This window comes from Gopherus evgoodei, chromosome 4 (genome assembly GCF_007399415.2).
Source record: "Gopherus evgoodei ecotype Sinaloan lineage chromosome 4, rGopEvg1_v1.p, whole genome shotgun sequence".
Lineage (NCBI taxonomy): Eukaryota > Metazoa > Chordata > Testudines > Testudinidae > Gopherus > Gopherus evgoodei.
Window position 1 is genome coordinate 62,754,893 of NC_044325.1, and position 21,966 is coordinate 62,776,858.

The following is a 21,966-nucleotide window of genomic DNA, read 5'->3' on the forward strand; positions in this document are numbered from 1 at the left end:
GGGTCAGATTTGCTACTCTTACTTCACAGGTAGTCTCACTAAAATGAATGGGAGTAACTGCAGAGGAAGGTGCTAGTCCATGTGAGTAAAACCCTAGTTATGTGGGGCTAGATTTTCAAAGGAGCTCAGAGTCAGATTTCCAAGTGCTCAGCACCCACAACTGGAGCCAGATTTTCAAAAGAGCTCGGCATATTGAGTGAATTATTTTTTCTGACCACCTACTGTGATGCCCATATGGGAGCTGAGTTCTTTGGGCAACCACATCTGCAGTGTCAAATGAAACACTTTCTCTCTCCTTCTGTTCTTGGCAGTGGGTTTTTCTCTGTTGTGGGGAGGGGAGACATATATTCTGACACGTATAGCTGAGCCAGTGAGGGCAGTTCGTCCATCTCCAGACTGGAAATGGCTTCACTTGTGATATATTACCTAGGGAAACACTGTTAATAAATAGGCAGTGTAAAACACCCAGAAGCCATATACCTACCTGTCTGTTTGCAAGATGTAAGATGTTAATTAACAGGCATGCTCCAGTAGTTCCGGTGTGCCAGCTCACAGCTCTAATGCATAAAATGATTCTCCTGAAACATAGCCATGAAAAATGCCAGAGCATAGAGGGGCCTCTTAGGAAAACTGCTACCAAACACACAGCCAGTGAGACTTGCCCTCAGCCCTACTGATAATAATCAGAATTCTGCAACCAGGGGAAAGTCATGGATACAGACAGCAAGGGGAGGGGAAAACATGGCTGCTTTTTAGTTCCTACAAAAGCTGAGGGAATTGATTTTATTAGTTTCTGTGGGAGTGGAAGCCTTGTTTGATTTCATTTCTGTCTCTGCACACAGGGTAAAGCAGAGCTGAATTCTCAGTTTCCAGGGTCAAAGGGCTCCACTCCCCCAAGCAGACCAGATCATGTTCCATTGTGGAAACATCTGCACAGGGATCAGGAACTCTGATGTCCACTCTGAACTCAAGCATATGCTTGACGCACAGGGCCAGCTGGATGGAGTCCCAGTGCTTCTTCATGGGCTCTGGGTCCCTACTCCAGCTCCCCAGTGCTCCAGCTCAGCTCAGAGGGACAGAGAGTGTTCTGTAGGAACAGGACTATGGCTTTTGGCTCAATTTTTTCTCTGTTGTTTCTGCTGGATGCAGGAAATGAAGGTGTGAGAAATGTGGGTCCTCCACAGCCAGTTCCCAAGCCCTCATCACTTGGGTATCCTCAGACACCTTCGAGAGCTTTCAGTGAGGGCTGAGGGAACACAGGACTGCTGCCATGGAGGCAGCTAATTTCTCCTTCTGTATGGCGGGGAGAATTGCATGCAGCATCCATTCCATGCACAGATCCTGAGGGTGGGATCCAGTCCTATACCTTTTCTAAACTGTGGGCTCTTAGGCAGTTACCATGGTAAAGCTACTTAACCCACCAGAAATCTTGCACTTCAGCTCTAGACTGCAGTTGATGAAAAATCACGGGAGCCATGTCCACCTCCAGACCACAGGAGGACACTGGCATGCTCAGCCTTCCCATGCTGCTGCCCCATTCTCAGGCTGACAGGCACAGCACTACCTCACTCATCACCCAAGAGGGAAAAGCATATTAGTGTCCGATTGGCTTTTGGTGGGTTCCCCGGCTGCAACCTGTCAGTGAGAGCAGCAGCGTGGGGAGTCCAAGATGGAGATCCTGTGGTCTGTCATGGCAACAGTGAGTGGGAGTGAAAGGTTTATGAATGTGGCTTCTTAATTTTATGCCATCACTTTTAAGTTGGAGCCTGTGGTCTAGTTAGCTCTGTAAGTGTTCTGCGTTTGCTTTCTAAGTGCTGCACCTTTAAATCTCTAAGAACTCTACTGTCTGCAGAGCCAGGCAGACATTTTGAGAGGCAAAGCTGCTGCAGCCTACTAGGGAGGAAACACGATCACACCGTGCTCTCTCATGGAGACTTTACTTTCGTACTTGCGTGGTTTGTTATTCTAAAAGACAACATGATTCTGCATGAAAGGTGCTGTTTGGTCTTTGTTTACGGAAAAACTTACAAGAGATGAAGATTTCTGCTGTGCTACATGTGGCCCAGAGGGGTTGTTGTCTCACAACCCCATGGCTCTCTGGGAGGAGAGACAAGATAAGCACTTTACACCCATATTGATTCTTAAAATGTTGGATACAACCCTGTGATAGGTTGGGTAAGGTTCTAGTCACTTGCTCAATCCAGCAAAATGTCAACAGGATTCATGCAAACTCGCTTCTAAAAGAGAGCCTGGAGATCTGAAAGCAACTCCTACACCACAGCCACCAGAGAAAGGAAAAGGACCAAGTGTCTGGAGAGCTCAAGACAGGGTGTCAAAGTTGTTGAGCCATCCACAGGGCATTCTAGACAGTCCAAGCCACCCCACACAGCGCTGCATCTGTCTGAGGGAGGAAGACCCTGGGTGTTAAAGAGTGAGCAAGGTATGAATTGATCTGTGAATGTGCAAGAGAGTGAAGGAGGAGAGCATGAGTAGCCGGGGCTGAGTGAATGTGGAAATTGTTAGCCTGGACAGACTGGATGGCTCAGGACAAGGGGATACAGAAGAGAAGGGGAGGGCCTTTTGCTTATAGGTCATCATTGCCAATCTAGATGAGGCTGGTAATTGCTGGCAGTAATCACCATCTGTTCGGCTGCCTGTATATTGAGATGGCAGCTCAGTTCAGTTCCTTGTGGACAGGCATTCACACCACAAAAACCACTATCACAATTGGTGTGGATTAGCACCCTTGCTAGTAATCTCAGTAAAAAGCCCTGGACTGAATGGGAATAGAAGCAGAATTACCCTCTTGTCCCTTAGGATGGTCCATCCCCAGGTTGAGAAACAGTGGTATGAAGAGACTGAGTGTCTGCAGAAGCATCTGGAAATGAAATGGAAGAGCCAACCTAGTTGCCTCCACTACTGACTGCTTCTGCATAGGAGAAAAAGGGGGGAAAGAAACTGTCTACTCCTTGAGGACTAGAGCCAGCAGTACATGTGGCGGTACCAGCCATCCCCCAGAAGCTGCCAGTTGAACAGAAGAGAAGGGAACCAAGAACAAGAGTGTCCTGCAGAATGTGCCAGGGAGCAGGGAGACCACATGGCAGGCCAGCATGGGCAAGTGCATAAAAGCAGGGGACCAGGGCTGTGGCAGCTGGTGCAGGGGAATAGGAAGACCAGGCAGGAAGGAAGCATGTGCAAGGGAAGAAGAGGAGAGAAAGGAATATAATCGGTTGGGGGGGGGGATGGTGTTTATGATATTTTTCAAAAAGCATAAACCACATAATCATAGACTCAGTGCAAACCTTGCAATGACGTCAGGAGGAGCAGGATTAGGCCCTAAATAGAAAGGAGCCCCTTCTTCTTTACCACTCTCTAGCTCTGGGCACCCCCCTCTTTTAATGTGAACAATTCTCCCTTGTGTGAGGAGTAGAGAAAGTTGGGAGCTCTGTCACACTCAAATTAAAACAAAAGCTCTTTATAGCAAAAAGCACTGTTTAAAATGCTTCAGCAATCCCAATATCTATTTCATGCTGTGAGGTGGAGTGGCTCCCGGGCTCGAGGACAAACGGCATGGTGTTATGGAAATGCAAAGGCAGGCACTACCCGTGAGAGCTAAGCGACTCTGCCAGCCGTGCTTACCAACTCTCCCAGCATGATTTACAATCTCAATTTCATTGCCTCTTTGTGCTCCCTGCTGTCCTGTCAACCATTCTACACCCTGAGCTGTGCAGGCGAAAAGGAACAGACCTGCCCATCTTACTGTGCAAGACCCTCCCATGCCCCCACTCCTGGCATGCAGAACCGTGTCGACAGCACAGAGATAAGCTTTCTTCCTGCAGATACCACGCTGAGAAGAGGGCAGAGTGCAAGAGCTGCTGCTGAATCAGTGCCTCCTGAAAAGGCGGATTGAATTGTGCAGTGCTTGAGTTAATTGCCCCCCTGCATCAGCAGAATGTAGCCAAGGCTCTGTCAATCTCAGGCTGCTAGAGCGCAGTTCAAAGCTACATTTAATCTCCACTAGAGAACACAAATAATGCAGCTGCCCCTTCAAGCACAAAGCCAGCCCTGTGCCTCCCGCCTGGGCTGTGTGGTACAGGAGGAGGCAGTGTTTCTAAAGCCTAGAAACAGGGACTGCCAATCAGGATCTCTTCTCTCTCCCTGAGGTAGTTAAACCATCCCCATTAGTACAGGATCTCAGCACCTCACACTCTGTGATGTATTTATCATCACAGTGCTCCTGTGAGGTAGGGAAGTGCTATTATCCCCAACTTACTAACAGAGAGAGAAAATAACTTGCCTGGGATCACCCAAGAAGTCTGTGGGGAGCAGGGAATTGAAGGCAAATCTCCTGAGTTCCAGACTAGCACCCTAGTCATTGGAACCTGATTATGTCACAGACTTGCTCTGTGGCTTTGGACAAGTCACTGAAACTTTCTGTGCTTCAGTTTCCCCATTTGCAAAAAGGATTAATGTACTTATTCACCTCTGTGAACTACTCTGAGATAGTCAGACCGAAAAATATTAATGAATCCATTCCTATGTTCTTACTATTAATTAGCCTGATGCACACCAGTGCTCTCAGGAGGGAGGTTAATCAGCGGCAGAGTGGGAGAGACAGATGTATATGTCTTTGGCTTTTCAGAGTCCTGTCAGCACTAATAAATGGATGCATTGCTGACAATGCTCCCTCCCAAATCTGTAACAGAAATGACTGAAGTGACAGTGTAAGCTGGACAAAACCATTTCAGAAAATGTTTCTAGGTGTAACAGGTGCAAGCTGAATGCAAGTGGACAAGGGGCAGCTGTCATTTTAGGCACCATCTGCACTGCATGTCTAACTGATTCTAGTTACCACATGTTTAACATCTGTAGCATAGTGAGGAACCTACCCATATCCCTCAGACTGGGCTTGGTGAGGTCCCACCGACGCTACACACTTTAACTATGTGTCTGACAAAGTGGGTATTCACCCACGAAAGCTTACGCTCCAGTACTTCTGTTAGTCTATAAGGTGCCACAGGACTCTTTGTCACTTATTACAGATCCAGACTAACACGGCTATCCCTCTGATACTTTAACCATGCTGTATCCAAATCCGTGACTCACTGGTTCTAGGCTGCTTGTGGCTGAGTACTGCTTATCAAGCAGTTGTCTCAGTAGTACCTTGTGTTCCCTTTGGGTATGTCTACACTGCGATTAGACACCCACAGCTGACCCATGCCAGCTGACACAGCCTCACAGGGTGTGGGCTGTGGGGCTGTTTCATTGCAGTGTAGACTTCTGGGCTTGGGCTGGAGCCTGAGCTCGAGGACCCTGCAAGGTGGGAGGGTCCCAGAACTCAGGCTCCAGCCTGAGCCCAGAAGACTACACTGCAACTAAACAGCCCTGCAACCTGAGTCATAGATTCATAGATTCTAGGACTGGATGGGACCTCGAGAGGCCATCGAGTCCAGTCCCCTGCCCTCATGGCAGGACCAAATACTGTCTAGACCATCCCTGATAGACATTTATCTAACCTACTCTTAAATATCTCCAGAGATAGAGATTCCACAACCTCCCTAGGCAATTTATTCCAGTGTTTAACCACCCTGACAGGAACTTTTTCCTAATGTCCATCCTAAATCTCCCTTGCTGCAGTTTAAGCCCATTGCTTCTTGTTCTATCCTTCGAGGCTAAGGTGAACAAGTTATCTCCCTCCTCCTGATGACACCCTTTTAGATACCTGAAAACTGCTATCATGTCCCCTCTCAGTCTTCTCTTTTCCAAACTAAACAAATTCAATTCTTTCAGCCTTCCTTCATCGGTCATGTTCACTGGCACGGGCCAGCTGCGGGTTTTTAATTGCAGTGTAGACATACCCAGAGCAATCTGTTGTCTCTCATCTCATACTTAGGGCTTGTCTACATGCCCCTGCAATTTGGACTACTACAGGGGTGAGAACTGCTGCACCCAGAGTGCTGTGCTGTAACTGCCCTGTGGGGATGCTGCTGGTGTGAACTAATAGGTGCTTAGTTCACATTAACATAGTCCTGTTTGAAGAGGATGACATTAATGCAAACTAGGGAACTGTTTGCAAACTTGTAGTTCATGCTAGCAGCATCCATACAGGGCAGTTGCAGCACAGCACTTTGGTGCATGCTGCAAGTCACACACCCATATTCTACACCATGCTGCAGTACACACATAGCATTAGGTTCTAAGCTCTCTGCAACAGGAACCATCTTTTTGTGGTATGTCAGTATAGCATCCAGCACAATGGGCCTGGGCCTCCAGGTACTACCACGTTACAAATCAAATACTAATAATTAACAAGGTAGAGGAGACAGCGCTGTATTTCCCAATAGGTGGGCCAATCTCATGAGGCGGATTGGAATGTAGAATATTGAGGTTCAACTAATAACTATTGGAAATTAGGGTTTCAGAGGTCAGCTCAATCACCTTTTTTATATTATGGCTGATTTAACAACTAGTCAATCTACAAAAACATTTTTAAAAAACCTATTTAACTAAAATGAGGGCAGGGTTTGAGAATCTGGTGTCCAGTGGTTTCTGTTAGGACCTTCGTTTTCTCAGTTCCACTCTCCCTTCTCTGAGGGTCAGAATGTTAGCTCCTTGTTTGCTTGCTGGCTGAGTGACTGGGTGTTTTTTAGCGTATCCACAGACGTCTCCTAAAGAGCATGGCTCTTTGTACAGGGGCTGGATGCCTGTCTCAGGAAGTAACTCTGAGAAAACTCTGACTGGGGAGAGAATGAAGCTCTTTGTACCAACAGCAGGAGGGGCGCTGCCTCTGTACTCTCTGCCAGTAATAAATAGAGGTGGCTTTTTTATTAAAGTGAGCTCATGACAGTGTCATTAGTCCAGGACTCAGTCTGGCTGCACTAATCCACCAATAAGGAGATGGTGAAATCATACAACATTCTTAATTCTTCCTTTTCATTGCCTTCAGACTCTTAAACGCTGCTTAGTGATGTACTTCTTGCTTCTGTACACTAAGTGCAGTATTTAGACTCTCTTATATTAAGCTCCAGTTTTGTTTTATTCTGCATCCATCCTATGCATTTTACACTTTGCTGCTGCACAGTGAAGCGGTGAATGTGACCAAATGACTTTGTAGAAATCTTCTCAGGGTGGATAATGGCACCCACTTTGTCATTTCTCATGGCCACCTCTTCGTGCGCATGTGTCCACCAGAATGCAGGAGTGCAATTTCTCTCTCCTTCCCTACCCAGACCACTTGCTTCAATTTCAAAATTCAAACATGAACGCTGGTGTCAGAGGACAGCACAGGCTGAGTGTTTGCAGAGAAGCATTAATTGGGGATTACTGGATTAAATTTTGACAAAGTCCACTGAATACACTGTGGGCATTTGCAAATGGAGAATAGGAGGCAGTGACAGGGAAATGTTGGCTCCTCTCCCTGGGATACCCAGTTAGGTAAGTTAATTGGGAACATTGTCTTTAAAGTGTGGTAGAACTGTGTGATTAGAAAGTTATTTGAGGGGTGGGAAAACCAAGCCTTTTGGGCTGTTATGGACTTTCTCCTGAGTCTGCCTGAAAACTGAATTGCAGCACATATTTACATTTTGGAGGAATTTGAAGGCAGGCTCCCTTTAAAAAGCAGCAATGATCCCTACTGAGCATGCCCCCCCCAAATTCCTACTAATTTTCTAAGTGTCCTCTGTTTAGCTTTAACTATGGGAAAGTGTAGCTTGTAGGTAGCAGGTAGAGCACTGAATGGGGAGGAGATAGAGCGTTGTGAATGCAGCTCCCTTTTCTCAAACGTTAGGGCTCTGATTATTAGATATTCAGGAGATACACTTTGGGCAGGAATAGGGGGAGAGGAAACATGGCTTTTACCAATCCCTGTGGCATAAGATAGAGCAGCCTTGAGGTTGCTCTAACATATACATTGGTTTTCAATTACTCCAAGGGCTGTTTGAGCAGGCAAGAATAGCCGCAGCACACTGGTGCCCAGGCTACATCCCCTATCCTCCAAACATGCCCTGACAATTCCCCATTGGCAGGGGCTGTGTTGTAGAACTATTACACTAGCTCTGTGCTACCATGGAAACCCCCTGCACTGCTGAGTATTCAATGGTTGCTCAATCTGCTGACTTATCTGGTTCTTTATGACACTCAGGGTAAAGTGACCATAGGGAAACAGATAGTAGGGTCCTGTATCTCTGGTCAAACTCTCAGTGGGAGGAGAAAAAGCTGGAGAATACCCTAGGCAATTAGCAGTACACCTTGGCTGCAGTCCCACTGAGGGAAATTGCCTTTGACCTTTATGTACAACCTTGTTTTGTGTATTTTAACTTTGTTTTCTCTTGTTATCTTTCATGATCCTGAGCACTGGGTGTTGGAGGCACACTCTAGCTTGGCTGTGTATTCTCTTGTATTGAAATACATCATTTTTGCGAGGAAGGAGTTTGCAATAGAGTATTTGGTCCGTGTTTCCAAAATCTAAAAGGTTCAACAAAATCATCAAATGTGCTGCCCCACAGGTGACATCAGTTTGTTTTGGACATGGATATTGCCCACTCCAATTAACTTTTAAGTTGTACTGTCTGTTTGTCTAGGATAGGGCTCTTTGACCGTATCCTACACCATGGCCCTGGGTGGAAAGCTGGCTTTAGGTGTCCATGAGGCCCACGGCTTTAAATGATGATAACTTTTGCATTCTTTCCTTCTTAAATACAAGGCAAGTACATGGCAATGCCTGCCCCTCCCCTTATTCCCCCCCAAAGAAGCATCATATGAGATTCCTTTGGGGAGCATGTTGAAGAATCTGCTGAGGTCAAAGCTGAACAAATCTGGAGATAGCTAGAGCTAGGATAACGGAGAAGGGAACGTGGATCAGGGCCTATGGCCTTGTCTCCTGAGCTAGGATAGCTAGACAGATTTAGCCCTGATAACTCCCACACTACTAAAAAACACTATCTCCAACTGGCCTGCTGCCGGAATGTACTCACTTTTTCCTTGTTGTCCATAGTGATGGCAATCTGCATCCGTCTCCCTCTGCGGAAAGCTACCAGGTGGTCCACCTCTTCCTCACTCAGGTCTGGTTCCCCACCTTGACTAAGGAGGCCATCTGAACTCCGTTTCTCACTGACAATCCGCTTCCCCTGGAAACAACAGAGCAAGAGCAACATACATATAATGACACAAAATTTAGAAGCATCCTCCTTCCTGTATCAGCCTATCACTATAATCGTAGACACAGAGGGTCTGGTAGTGAATTTAGGAATTGGCATAATGGAACAGATCAATGGTCCATCCAGTCCAGTTCAGCCTCCAGGCTTTGAAAGTGGCAAACAATGGGAACTTCGGAGGAAAATGTAAAGTTCACATAAATTCACTTGGCTTATTGCAGTGTTTCTCAAACTGGGATCACCGCTTGTGCAGGGAAAGCCCCTGGTGGGCTGACCCAGTGTGTTTACCTGCCCCATCCGCAGGTCCAGCCGATCGTGGCTCCCACTCGCCACTGTTCACTGCTCCAGGCCAATGGGAGCTGCTGGAAGCAGCATGGGCCGAGGGACTCACTGGCCGCTGTTTCCAGCAGCTCCCATTGGCCTGCAGCAGTGAACCGTGGCCAGTGGTAACCACGATCAGCCGGACCTGTGGATCAGGCAGGTAAACAAAGCAGACCGGCCCGCCAGGGGCTTTCCCTGCACAAGCGATGGAACAAGTTTGAGAAACACTGGCTTATTGTGTACAACTATCCAATGAGGAAAATTTCTTCTTGTCTTCGTTGCTCCAAAACTTGAGTATTGATTGGCCGCCTTTATCGTTTTTATTTTATTGTGAATTATAGTCAGGTGTTGCTAGTTGTATTCTCTTTTGACTCTTACTAAGATATTTGCCTCCATAAAATCCAAGGGTTAAAATGGGGGAGAGGGAAGGGGAAGTCAGAGTAGTGATACTCCCCTAAACCCACGCACAAACCATGCCCTTGTCATCTGAGACTCTGTGATCTTCATAATGTCATTGGCCCTCTCCTTTCTTGAATGATTTGATCAACAGTAGAACAATTGAACTACTGATCAAATAATGAAATAGTTGACAATGTTGACATTTAAACTCTTGTCATGAGCTTCAGATGACATAGGCAGTTCACACCTTTCAGAGTTACTGCTTCAGGCTGTCTGCTGATTCAGAAACACTTGCTGCATCTGTTTACATCTGGCTTTTATTCTGATTATTATCTTCACAGTCAATTCAGCTCCTGGTAATTTCCTCAGCTGTGAGTTCCACAGAGTAAATATATCTTTTGTACAAAAACATTATCTTTCAGTTTCACTGTGTGCCATTTTGTTCTCATCTTACAGGAATGGGTAAACTGGAGAATTTGACAGGTCGTCTTTATACTAGTCAGTATTCTATAGATAGCTCTGTCATATCTCTTCTTAGTTTTCTTCTTTCCAAATCATTTCTAGAGTAAAATTTTCAAAAGCAAGTAAGTGACTTAGGAGCCTGAATAATGGTACGTATGCTCCTAAATCACATAGGCACTTTTGAAAATGTTACCTTATGTCTCCTTATTCTCTCTTCATGTGGATGCCGTCCTTAGCTCGCCTCTAACAGTGCTGTGCAGAACTCGGCTGTTTCATTTCACAAGGGGAGGTGCATGTTCTTCACTGTCAATCTGGGGGGTTTTACTCACATCTGAGTAAATGTGGTGAATTAACTCAAAATTTCAAAACAAAATGTAGTTGAAATTAGAGAGCTCCTTTATAACAGCAAATTTCATATGATTTGCATGTAAAACCTTAACTGGGCCCAGGTTTGTTCAAAAAGTTTGCAAACCTCAGCAGTGCTTCCATTGAATTTGTAATGACACCTGAAACCAAACATGTTTCACTGTAGCCTTATCAATACTAGGTTCTGCCAGAGGTTCAGCTGAACAGATGTAGCCCCATGCCCAAGTGCAGACAAGTTCCTTCAGCCAGACCAATTTTTCTCAACTGTTTCAATGAAGCCATTCAGCACGTTTAACTAAAACGTGATAAAAATTCTGGAAGCTCTTTTTCTACACCAGTGATTTATTCTCCTCTTGCTTACACTGGTTTAACTCTGCATACCTCCATTAACTTCATAGGAGTTACTCTTGATTTATTTTGGTGTAAGTGAGATGAGAATCAGGGCTGAGGGCTCCTGCTGGTTCTAATATCCAAAGCCTGTTCTAACAGTGGTGGGAATTTTTTGTAAAATTTCCTAGTGTAGACACAGCTTTACTTTCAAATTTCATAGCAAACATTCACGCAGTTGTAGCCTCTAATCATTTTTGTTGCTTTTCCTGGGACTTTTTCTATTTCTACTGTATCCTTTTTTAGATGAGTTGTTCATTGAAAACAAATATTGTATACAAGGTGAGGTTCCGCCATCAATCAGTTGAACATCATTCTAATAGTTTCTGCATTGTTCTCTATCCCCATGTCAACACAACCTAACATTTGATGTGCTAGTTTGACGGTTGCTGTGAATTGAGTGGATGTCTTCAGTGAGCCATCCCCAGGGATGTCCAGATCAATGATAAAGAGTGGTTCAGGAGGCAAATTAGCAATCAACATTACCCAAAGAGTCACAGTAGTGTGAATTCATTGTTTCATTTACTATAGTACTATACAGTATATTAATATTTAAACGGTATGATAGGGAAATATATATATATTCTCACCGCAAAATGACTGACCAAGTATTATTATTTTATCAACTACAATTGGTTAATAACATAGTAAAAGCATCCTGATTGGTTAATAACTTAGATTGGTTAATAATTAAAGCACACAGTGTTTCAATATCACGTGCTGCAAAGAGGCGCGTTAAAGAGCGGCTTGCAAGTGTCAATCTGAGTATCACAGGTCTAGATCTTTTTCATAAGAGATTAACATTAATTAAGAATCCAATTTGACAGTCAAAAGAATGAGCAGTCATTTTAATGCACAATGCAAACTGTCTTGGAGGTCATTGCAGTCAGATATCCAGGGTCAGGTTAAATATTGAGCCTAGGAGAACTGAATGCTGTAGAGATCTCCATTCTCACAAATTATATAAACCATGTTAAAGGCTTTTGGAAGTCCTGTGTATTGGCTGGTTGATGGCCATTCTGATATCTTGGCAGAGCTCCACAGACAGGAACTTACTTGGGTTTATTAGAGTTGGGCCTGAGCCACAAAGTTCCAATCTGGATCCAAACTCCTCCAAAATTCCCGTTGTCAGATCCAAGGTTAGCATTCTATCAGTTCTGTAGTGCAATGTACTGGGTTTTGGTGTATATATAATGTTGCCCTCTAGTGGCTAGCCCACAGGGACTATGTGATGGGACATGCCCCCCCATCTTACCGATAAGCTAACAAGCATTCCTGCCCTGAGGCAGTGCCAGTTAGGTGCACCTGCAGAACATGCTCCGCTTGGAGAAGTGGAGTTTAAAAGGGTGAGACCGGCCACACAAACTAGATGGTTGGGTTTGTTTTCTTCCTAGGAGCAGGGAAGCTGCCAGGGACTGCTAGCAAGGGGAACTCAGTCTGAGGCACTTGCTAGCCCATCCTTCTCTCCCTCCTTGTCTGGGGCAGACTGGCATTATGAGCCTAATATGGACAAAGGATGCTAAAGGGGTCCTTGCATCCAGTGAGCTGCGGTGGGACCTGGGGAGTGCTGCCAAGGGACAAGAGGCAAGTGAACATAACCAGACTCAAGAGTCAGAACGGACCTTGAGAGTAAGCTGAACTCCTGCTGGAAACAGTCAGATTGCTCGGCAGTGGGTGCATGTAGGGGACCCATGGGTAACAGATTCAAAGAGACTACAACTGATCCCAGGTTGAGAGTCGGCTGACTACAGCTATTACAATTGCAAAGTAAGGATATTCTTCTTTAGTTAAAGGACAAGAAGCCCACGGTTTTGGAGCAGAAGGAACAGGGGTCTAGACCTAGCACTGTGCATGCAATTAATAAATTTACCAGTTGTCTGCAGCACATGGGTTTTTTACAATAGTGACCAGCCAGGCAGTGCAGATCAGGATCCAGATTCATAGATTCCAAGGCCAGAAGGAACCACTGTGATCATCTAGTCTGACCTCCCATGTAGCACAGACCAGATAACTACCCTCAAATAATTCCTACAGTGGAGCTTTTAGAAAAAACATCCAATCTTGATTTTAAAATGGTCAGTGATGGAGAATCCACCACAACCCATGGTAATTTGTTCCAATTACTCTACCTTATTTCCAGTCTGAATTTGTCTAGTTTCAACTTCCAGCCATTGGATGATGATATACCTTTCTCTGCTAGACTGACGAGCCCATTATCAAATACGTGTTCCCATGTAGGTACTTATAGACTGTTATCAAGTCTCCCTTTAACTGTATCTTTGTTAAGATAAATAGATGGAGCTCCTTGAGTCTATGACTATAAAGCATGTTTTCTAATCCTTTCATCATTCTCATGGCTCTTCTCTGAACTCTCCAATTTGTCAACATCCTTCCTGGATTGTGAACATCATAACTGGACACAGTATTCTGGCAGTGGCTGCACCACAGTATAGAGGTAAAATAACCGCTCTACTCCAATTTGAGATTTCTCTGCTTATTCATCCGAGAATTGCATTAACCCTTTTCGCCACAGCATTGCACTGGGAACTCATGTTCTGCTGATTATTCACCATGACCCCAAATCTTTTTTAGCATCAACCATTCAAACATCTAGAAAGTTAAGGATGACCCAGCATCGTATTTTTGTGTGCTACTGCAGGATTGAGGAATTATCAGACAATCAAGCATTATCAGACACCAGGAGGAAGGTCCTGTGGTGAGGAAAAAGAAGGTGTTTGGAGGAGGCCATGGGGAAGTAGCCCAGGGAGTTGTAGCTGTCATGCAGCTGTTACAGGAGGCACTATAGACAGCTGCAATCCACAGGGCCCTGGGCTGGAACCCAGAGTAGAGGGTGGGCCTGGGTTCCCTGCAAACCTTGCAACTCCTGATCAGACTCAGGAGGAGTTGACCCAGACTGTGGGTCCCACCAGAGGGGAAGATCACTGAGGTGAGCAAATCCGCCAATAAGCGCAGGACCCACCAAGATAAAGGAGGACCTTTGTCACACTCCTCTGTTCATGTTCTTATAATGTGATATATACTTGTAATACCTTGGATTTTATAACTAAACAAATCTTTCAAATCTGTCTTACTTTTCACCATTTATGTGTTTGTGTTTACTTTCTCAATTTTACTCAAATTGTAGAGTGCAATTAGATTCTGCATTTGTAGAGTGAACATGAACAGGCAATTCTGAAAATCCCACCTGCTGTTATCTTTGGGTTCACACTACTATGGGGCAGTGTTTATAGCCAAAAATTCTCCTATATTTGTTTTTCTGGAAAAAGTGTCATGAAAACACTTATAGTGAGATTTCCTCAGTCACCAACAGAATTTGGATGCCCAATTCTCATAAAAATTACTGGAAAATAGGATTCTAAATCCTGTTGGTGGCTTTGAAAAATCTCAGCTTTATGTTCTTATTACATTTTTTTTAAGCCAAAACCCATGTAGTGAGTCTCAATATGCCTCATGAGGCTCCCTTTATAAAGTGCCTTAACATTCTAATTTGGTTTTTGATACTTAAAAAAGTATGCTCATCATAATCTTGAGGCACATATGCATTAATTAGGGGTCAGCTGCAGCCATAGTATAACACCACTAAAGTCAGTGGAGTTACATCAGGATAAATATGGCTTACATGCTTTGGAATCAGGAGCAACATTTCAGAAAAATTCAAGGGGAGGGAGCAAAGTCATGTCAGCATATAGAACATTGTGTGATTATATTATATCCTGCAAAGCTGGGGGAGAAAGGGTCCTGGTGGGAGGAGTGGAAGACATAATGGAGCATAAAAACCTATGAAAAGCTAGGAGGGGCTGCCCTGTGGCACCAAATGACACCTCTGTATAGAGTAAAAGAGGTGCAAGGTTTCGCCCTTTCCTTTCCCTCCTTTACCCTAATTTCCCCCTTTTAAAAACTATTATTTTTGGGTCCCCAGCTGCTTTCCTGAAGGCAGAAATTTATCAGTATCTCCTTCAGTTACCCATCTCCTGCATCCCACCACCAACACTCTGCTCGAGTGAGTTACATACCACTATTAAAGAACACTGCATCCAAAATACTAGATCCCTTCTTTATCACCATTTTAATAGAAATGGACAATAATTTTCTCCCATCACCATGAAGAACTGCTGGGAACCACAGCAGTGACTATTTCTTTTTCAAAATGGATTCTATTTGTCTTCTAGGGCCAGACCCTGCAAGGTCATGATATATCCCTGAGTACCCTTGGTGCCTACTGAAGTTAGTGGGTTGCTTAGCACCTTGCAGGATAGGACCTTTAAAGTGCTACCTGTGGCTGAGTGTCCTTGTCCCATGTCTAGGATGACTTAGAACTTCTAACTCAGCTTTACTAACCATGAGATATTGCTCGAGTCTGATGTCTCGCTGGTGTTGTCAGCATTCTCTCAAGTATCAATATTGCCACAGAACATCTATGCTCCACTGGTGATTAACCTAGCGTGAGGGACACTACTGGAAGTACATTTTGTCACCCTTAAGTCCAACAAACCCATCTGGTACAGTAAGCGGTGTGGTTAATTAATGAGCAGGAGAATTGGGGTTCCTTGCCCTGAGTGATGCACTGATGTGAGCTGCTCAGCACTGTGGGCATCATTTTTATAAAAAAGGCCAGTTTGGGGATGGACATGGGGGAGTCCCTAGTAGTTTTCGATGGCTCAGAGTACTAATAATGAGCTACTAACCTATAACCTCTACATCAACCACTCAAGTCCAGTCTACATCAGTATTTGATACCTGGTGCCAGTCAGTGGTCTATGCAAATAATCTCAGTCCAGTTCCTGTTACACAGATAACACCATCACAAATAGGCACTCAGAAGAGAGGCCTAGGGCTATGTCTACACTACTGCGATACATCCACCTACGCACTGCAACTCCAGCTATGTGAATAACATGGCTGGAGTTGACATACCTTAGGTCGAGTTAGCATGGGGTCTACATTGCGGGGGGTCGATGGGAGAAACTCAGCAATCTGCTGTTGATTTGGCCGGTCTTCACTAGACCCACTAAATCGACTGCTGGTGGATTGATCTCAGAGCATGGATCCCGGCCAGAGCAGGCTCCAGGCACCAGCTCAGCAAGCAGGTGCTTGGGGCGGCCAAGGGGAAGGGATGGCATGTCAGGCTGTTCGGCAGCAATTCAGCGGCGGGTCCCTCGGTCCCTCTCAGAGGGAAGGACTGGCTGCTGAATTGCCGCCAAAGAAGAAAATGGCGTGGTGGAGCTGCCGCCGATCATGACATCTCCCCCTCCACCGGCTTGGGGAGGGAAAAACCCTGGAGCTGGCCCTGATCCCAGCTGTAGTGTAGACCTGCCCTAGGACTGAATGGGCATGGAGAATAAATTAACCTCCCACTGGTAGTCCCTCCAGAACAGTGTTTCTCAAACTGGGGTTGCTGCTTGTATAGAGAGAGCTCCTGGCGGGCTGGGACAGTTTGTTTACCTGCCCCGTCCACAGGTCCAGCCGATCGCGGCTCCCAGGGGCCGCGGTTCGCTGCTCCAGGCCAATGGGAGCTGCTGGAAGCAGCGTGGGCCAAGGGACTTACTGGCCGCTGCTTCCAGCAGCTCCCATTGGCCTGCAGTGGTGAACTGTGGCCAGTGGGAGCTGCGATCAGCCAGATCTGCGGACAGGGCAGGTAAAGAAACCGGCCCGGCCCGCTAGGGGTTTTCCCTACACAAGTGGTGACCCCAGTTTGAGGAACACTGCTCCAGAATAAGGGTGAGACTCACTGGAGGGAACTGAGTATGAAAGCTAGCACTGCTGGTGCCTGGGTTATAGTTGTGCTGACCCTGCTCCCATTGAAGACCAGGTGAGCAGGAGCAGGCTTTCCATGGGTATGTAGCAGAGCTCTCAGGCCTGTCAATTGAGCAATTTCACTTTTTAAGTGACAGCTACCAGCTGTGCCCACAGAGAATCCCTCCCTGAGTGGAGAAGCGGCCCAGATTTCCAGCTGACTCCAGATGGATCACAGCAGATTTGGGAAACTCTGTGAATGTAACCTCTCTAATACCCAAAGAGTTAGAAAGGTCAGAAGTGGTGGTGAGAGGCTATGGGAGAGGAATTGTGCAAAGTGCCAGTGAAACCTGACAATCAAAGAGAAACCAATATTTAAATAAAGTTAACCAATTGGGGTGAGTGCTGAAAAGTGTTTAATGGATTTGCAGCAGATACAGCACATCTAGACAATTTATCATTAGAATTAAATGTATCATTAGGAGGATATAGAGCACAAGTGAGGCAATTAAGCACAGCACAGATTATCTGGGCTTGGGGGGAGTGATGCTTTTATTAAGGAAGAACACAGGAGACAGATCTACTTAGTAGCATTATGACTAGTTTTGAAAAAAAGTCAGACATGGAGATTACAGAAAATTGACTGGATTTTCTGGAAATTTTTCCCTCCCGGCATCCTTTCCAGCAAACTAATTCACAATATCCTCATTCCAACCATTTGATTCAATGTTCATGTGTTTTCTTTAACTCCTTTTCCTGGCAGAATAGTATCGGTTACTTCATTAGTCTCTTGCTTCTAATCTCGAGCATCCAGAGGGATCCTTTAATCACAGTAAGAGTGTGCTCCCTGGGGGATACTGACACTTCCCAGGAGTTTCTGCCTCTCAGTCTCTGGCTGAACAATACACCCAGGCCACGATATGCACTCAGCAACAGAGAGTCCCCAGTTGTCTTTTCCTGCTTAAATATAGTAGTGCACCTGCAGGACTTCAGCTCGCTCAGAAAATCTCTGCAGGCTGTGGAGAGCCAGTTGGGGTCTGCTGTGTTTCAACTGCTTTGAGCCTCCCAGGAGTTAGCCACCAACACTTTCACTTATTCACAGATGTTGATGATAACAGGGCCTGATCCAAAGCCCGTTGAAGTCAACGGAAAGGCTTCTGTTGACCTCAATGGGTGGTGAATCAAGTGGCGTTGTAAATTTAGTATTTGCAGGGACGAATCACTAAACAAATGAGCATGAATCAGGGTATTATCTCTTTGGCCATATCTGAGACTCTTGAATGTCTGTGGTCCAAGGCCTCATACCTGCAAGCCCTCCATGTGCAGACTTCTCATTGACTTCAATGGGAATCTCTCCCACAGAAAGCTTGTAGAAGCTGACTCTGCATGGACTCTCACAGTAAAGAGGTTTCAGAGTGGGAGCCATGTTAGTCTGTATCAGCAAAAACAAAAAGCAGGTGCCACAAGGCTCCTTCTTGTTTTTACATGAAGAGGCTGTCACAGCAAGAAGAAAGCCCACTGAAGCACCAACTGGAATAATGAACCAATAATAAATGCCAGTTATGCCTTTGCAGAATTCTTCTATTGGCCCTACCTGCCCTTTCCTGGCTTCACATCTTTCTCTGTGACTGAAGCTGACAACATGTGATTAGAGGCTCTGACATTAGATGTTTAGATGTAGTCAGAGAAGCTGCAGTCGCATCATTTATACTGATTAACTGCTATACTGTAACTTGTGATGTACACACTGCAACCTGTGTATTTTAATATATCAACAAAAATCCAAGGTTTAAAAACTGCCCATTTAGGAGGAAGTTTCATAGAGGAGCAGGCTTGGACAAACACAAACAAAACTGAGCATTGTATGGTTTACATACGTTGCTCAGCCAGTCCTTCCTTGCATTCTCTGTTTATAGTTACTTTAGATATTTATGTTTGAATGAAAATATTCCCCTTGCAAGGGCCCTGGCGTTTGCCGTGGGAAGGAAGATGATTTAACAAAGTGATTTAATTTAATAACTGTGGTTTATATCTCAGTGCCACCATCCAAGACACAACAGGGTTTTCCAGTCCACATTTGATTCCTAGGCAGTGGAGCCTAATTGCCATCTAGCAACTTCTCAGGCCTTCAGAGTTCCAATAAATGCCTTAAGAGGACAGCAGTAGTAGATAAGTCAGCAGCTGATCTGAAATAATATACAACTTAGCCCAAGATTCTACACAATTGCTTTTCCCTCCTCCACTACACATGGTCCCTCACTTATACACACACTCCTCCAATTCCCATTTTAATAATTACATTGAATGTAACTAAATGAGGGTTCTGCAGTGACGCCATTGAAACACATAAAACAAACTGATTTTCCTCCAGCACCAATCCAGGCTAATGGTCACAGCTTCACACTAACATGTGGGAGACCAGGATGAGAATTTGGATTTTATGCCGTAGGTCATGTTCTGGGCTCCAGCGGCTAGCGCCTAGGTGGAAGATCCATATACAAAGAAAATGTTATTAATCCACATCTAAGACCACAAACAGAAGTATGTAGCCAAAAGAGGCTCTGATGGAGGTTGAAATATTTCATTTGTAATGTTCAGTAAATACTGGATGTAATGATTTACATGTAGACACTCCATAGTTCAAGATCAGAAGCATCTCTTTTTTTCATCTCATGAGGGGCTTTGGTTGTAGTGGAATGTGATTTCATTTGAAGGGGAGAAGCATATTTAATGCAACTGTCAATCTATTTGTAAAGAATATAATGAGGGGCCTGAATCCTTTCTGATGCCCTTGAAAAATAATTTTGAAAGAAATCTTATTTCCTAAATGATCTGGTTTCTTTAAGGTAACATTTAATGGCTCTATAATAACAGTGACTGCAGCCACATCTCCTTTGTGGAGAAGGGCAAACACAATAGGGAGAGATGGAATTCAAAAGGCACCAGAGGCACAAAACCAGGAGAGCTTTTCCAAACCACCTCATAAAGGAGAAGTGATTCTAGGGTGACCAGATGTCCCGATTTTATAGGGACAGTCCTGAATTTTGGGTCTCTTTCTTATATAGGCTCCTGTTACCCCCTACCCCCATCCTGATTTTTCACACTTGCTATCTGGTCATTCTAAGTGACTCTATGTGCATTTAGGCTACCCGCAAGGTTTTCTTCATCTCTGTGTAGTGGGAGTTGTGGGGTATTAGCTTCATATACTTGGAAAATGTTTTTGGCTTTAAGCTAAGCCATGTAAATGGACCCAGATACTATGAGCCAAATTCATCCCTGTACCAGAGCTGAGCTTGGGGCCAGGCACCAGGAAGTCCCAATAAGGCAAAACTTTGTCACCTCTATGCCTCCACCATGCTGGGTTGTCTGGCACAGGCTGGAACAGCCAGTGGGGCTTCCCTAACTTGCGCTTGGCTGACCACAGTCCTGATGGGCCACTCCATCAGCCAGTAATAGCTGAGGTGTAGCCTGGCCATGGCTCCTTTGTTCTGGCATGCCCCCTACACCACAAGGGCTCAGCAGGAGCCTCACACAGGGTCAGCTTTGCCAAACCCATGCCATCCTGGGATGACTCCTATGCTCGGGGCATTTACTGGGGTCCATTAATGCAGCTTTGACTCTGCCAACATAAAAGAGTCCTAATGTAAAAGCTGCAAAGAGTCCTGTGGCACCTTATAGACTAACAGACGTATTGGTGCATGAGCTTTTCTGGGTGAATACCCACTTCATCGGATGCATGTGAAGGCTGTGTCAGTCACCGGTGAGTCAGGCCTTATGTGCTAGTTGTCTAATAATAAATGTTTCATTATGATTACTAATCAATATCATGACACACCATTCTGAGTGAATTAAGTGCCCATCTTCACTGGAAAAACTTAGTATCTCTCTGTTCTAAAGCTTTTAAAGGTGAAAAGGTAGCTTTTAAATAACTCAATTCAAGTTATTATTTAGTGAGTCCCTTCAGAGGGTTTACTCTTGCTCCCACTGAAGTCAATGGCAAAATAACTGACTTCAATGAGAACAGGATCAGACCCACAGGGTACATCAGACCCTCACGCAACTGAGCACCAACGCCTGTATCCTTACAATACTAACTGCCAGATCTTTATCAAGCCCTTCTTCGCAAGTAACTTCTGACAGAGCAGAAGACACAGCTGGGATTCTTTTCATCTTTGCACATGGGCACGTAGACTTCACAAGTGTTCAGAAGTGAAGAGGTAACCTTTTGGATGACTTCTGTCTTGTCTAACAACCTCTGATCAAGCTTGAAGACGTAATACTTTTCGCAGTGACAGCATTTGGGGAAGAAAAGGGAATTTCAGAGCCCTGCATCTGGGGTTAGCCAATTAGTTCGGTATACCCAGCTCTTCTGGGTCAGTTGGGAGCCACCAGGATGACCCAGCATCGTATTTTTGTTACCAGTTCTAGTTCTTTACACAAAGGAGGGTTTGATAGAAATGCTTAGGCTATTTGAAATGTCCAACTGTTATGAATTTACTGCTCTGAAAGTTGGCTACTGGCTACAAACAAGCAGACGAATGGAAATCTCCATTTTCTTACAATCATCTGGCAGGCTTATTGGCGAGGAGACCAATTCCCAAGAAGAATTCTAGTTCTGCTTAACTTATCATCTCTAACAATATGTATCCCTGGGACACAAAACACCATTATAGCATTCTTGCTGGCCACATGACTAGACTTAGCATCTCCTTCATTCCTGGAAAGTATCTTGATCCCTGATATATACAGTATGCTAGAGCAGCTATATTGTCCATCTATATCATCCTATGAACACCTAGTTTTGTATAAACGAGATAATTCCAGAATAAAGGGCCAAAACCTGAGGTCCTTGCTCTGTTTTTATTCAGTCTTTGCTCAGGCAGACTCAAACTGATTTCAGTGGCAACTGTAGTCACTTTAATGTTTTACTTCCACGCAAGCTTGCTTGCGTAAGAAACCTAGTAAAATCTGAGTCAGGACATAGGGATTTCTGCCCAGAAACAGGATCCCTTCTCTCACAATAACATCATTTGCTCCAAGGTAGGGTAAAAAAAGATTCCTGGCAAGTCCCATCACCCTGAAAGTTTGGCATCTGTCTTCAGGTTTACCTTTCCAGAGTCCCAAA

At 44.9% G+C, this 21,966-nt stretch overlaps 1 protein-coding gene across 2 annotated transcripts in view; it reads right to left on the reverse strand.

Annotated features, from left to right (window-relative positions):
* Positions 1-21,966, reverse strand: part of CCDC9B (coiled-coil domain containing 9B) — a 128,769-nt gene that overhangs the window by 85,415 nt on the left and 21,388 nt on the right. For both annotated transcript variants that reach the window (XM_030559461.1, XM_030559462.1), the window contains exon 5: positions 8,973-9,125. In XM_030559461.1, coding sequence (XP_030415321.1) covers positions 8,973-9,125 — 153 coding nt within the window. The remainder of the gene's footprint in view (positions 1-8,972; positions 9,126-21,966) is intronic.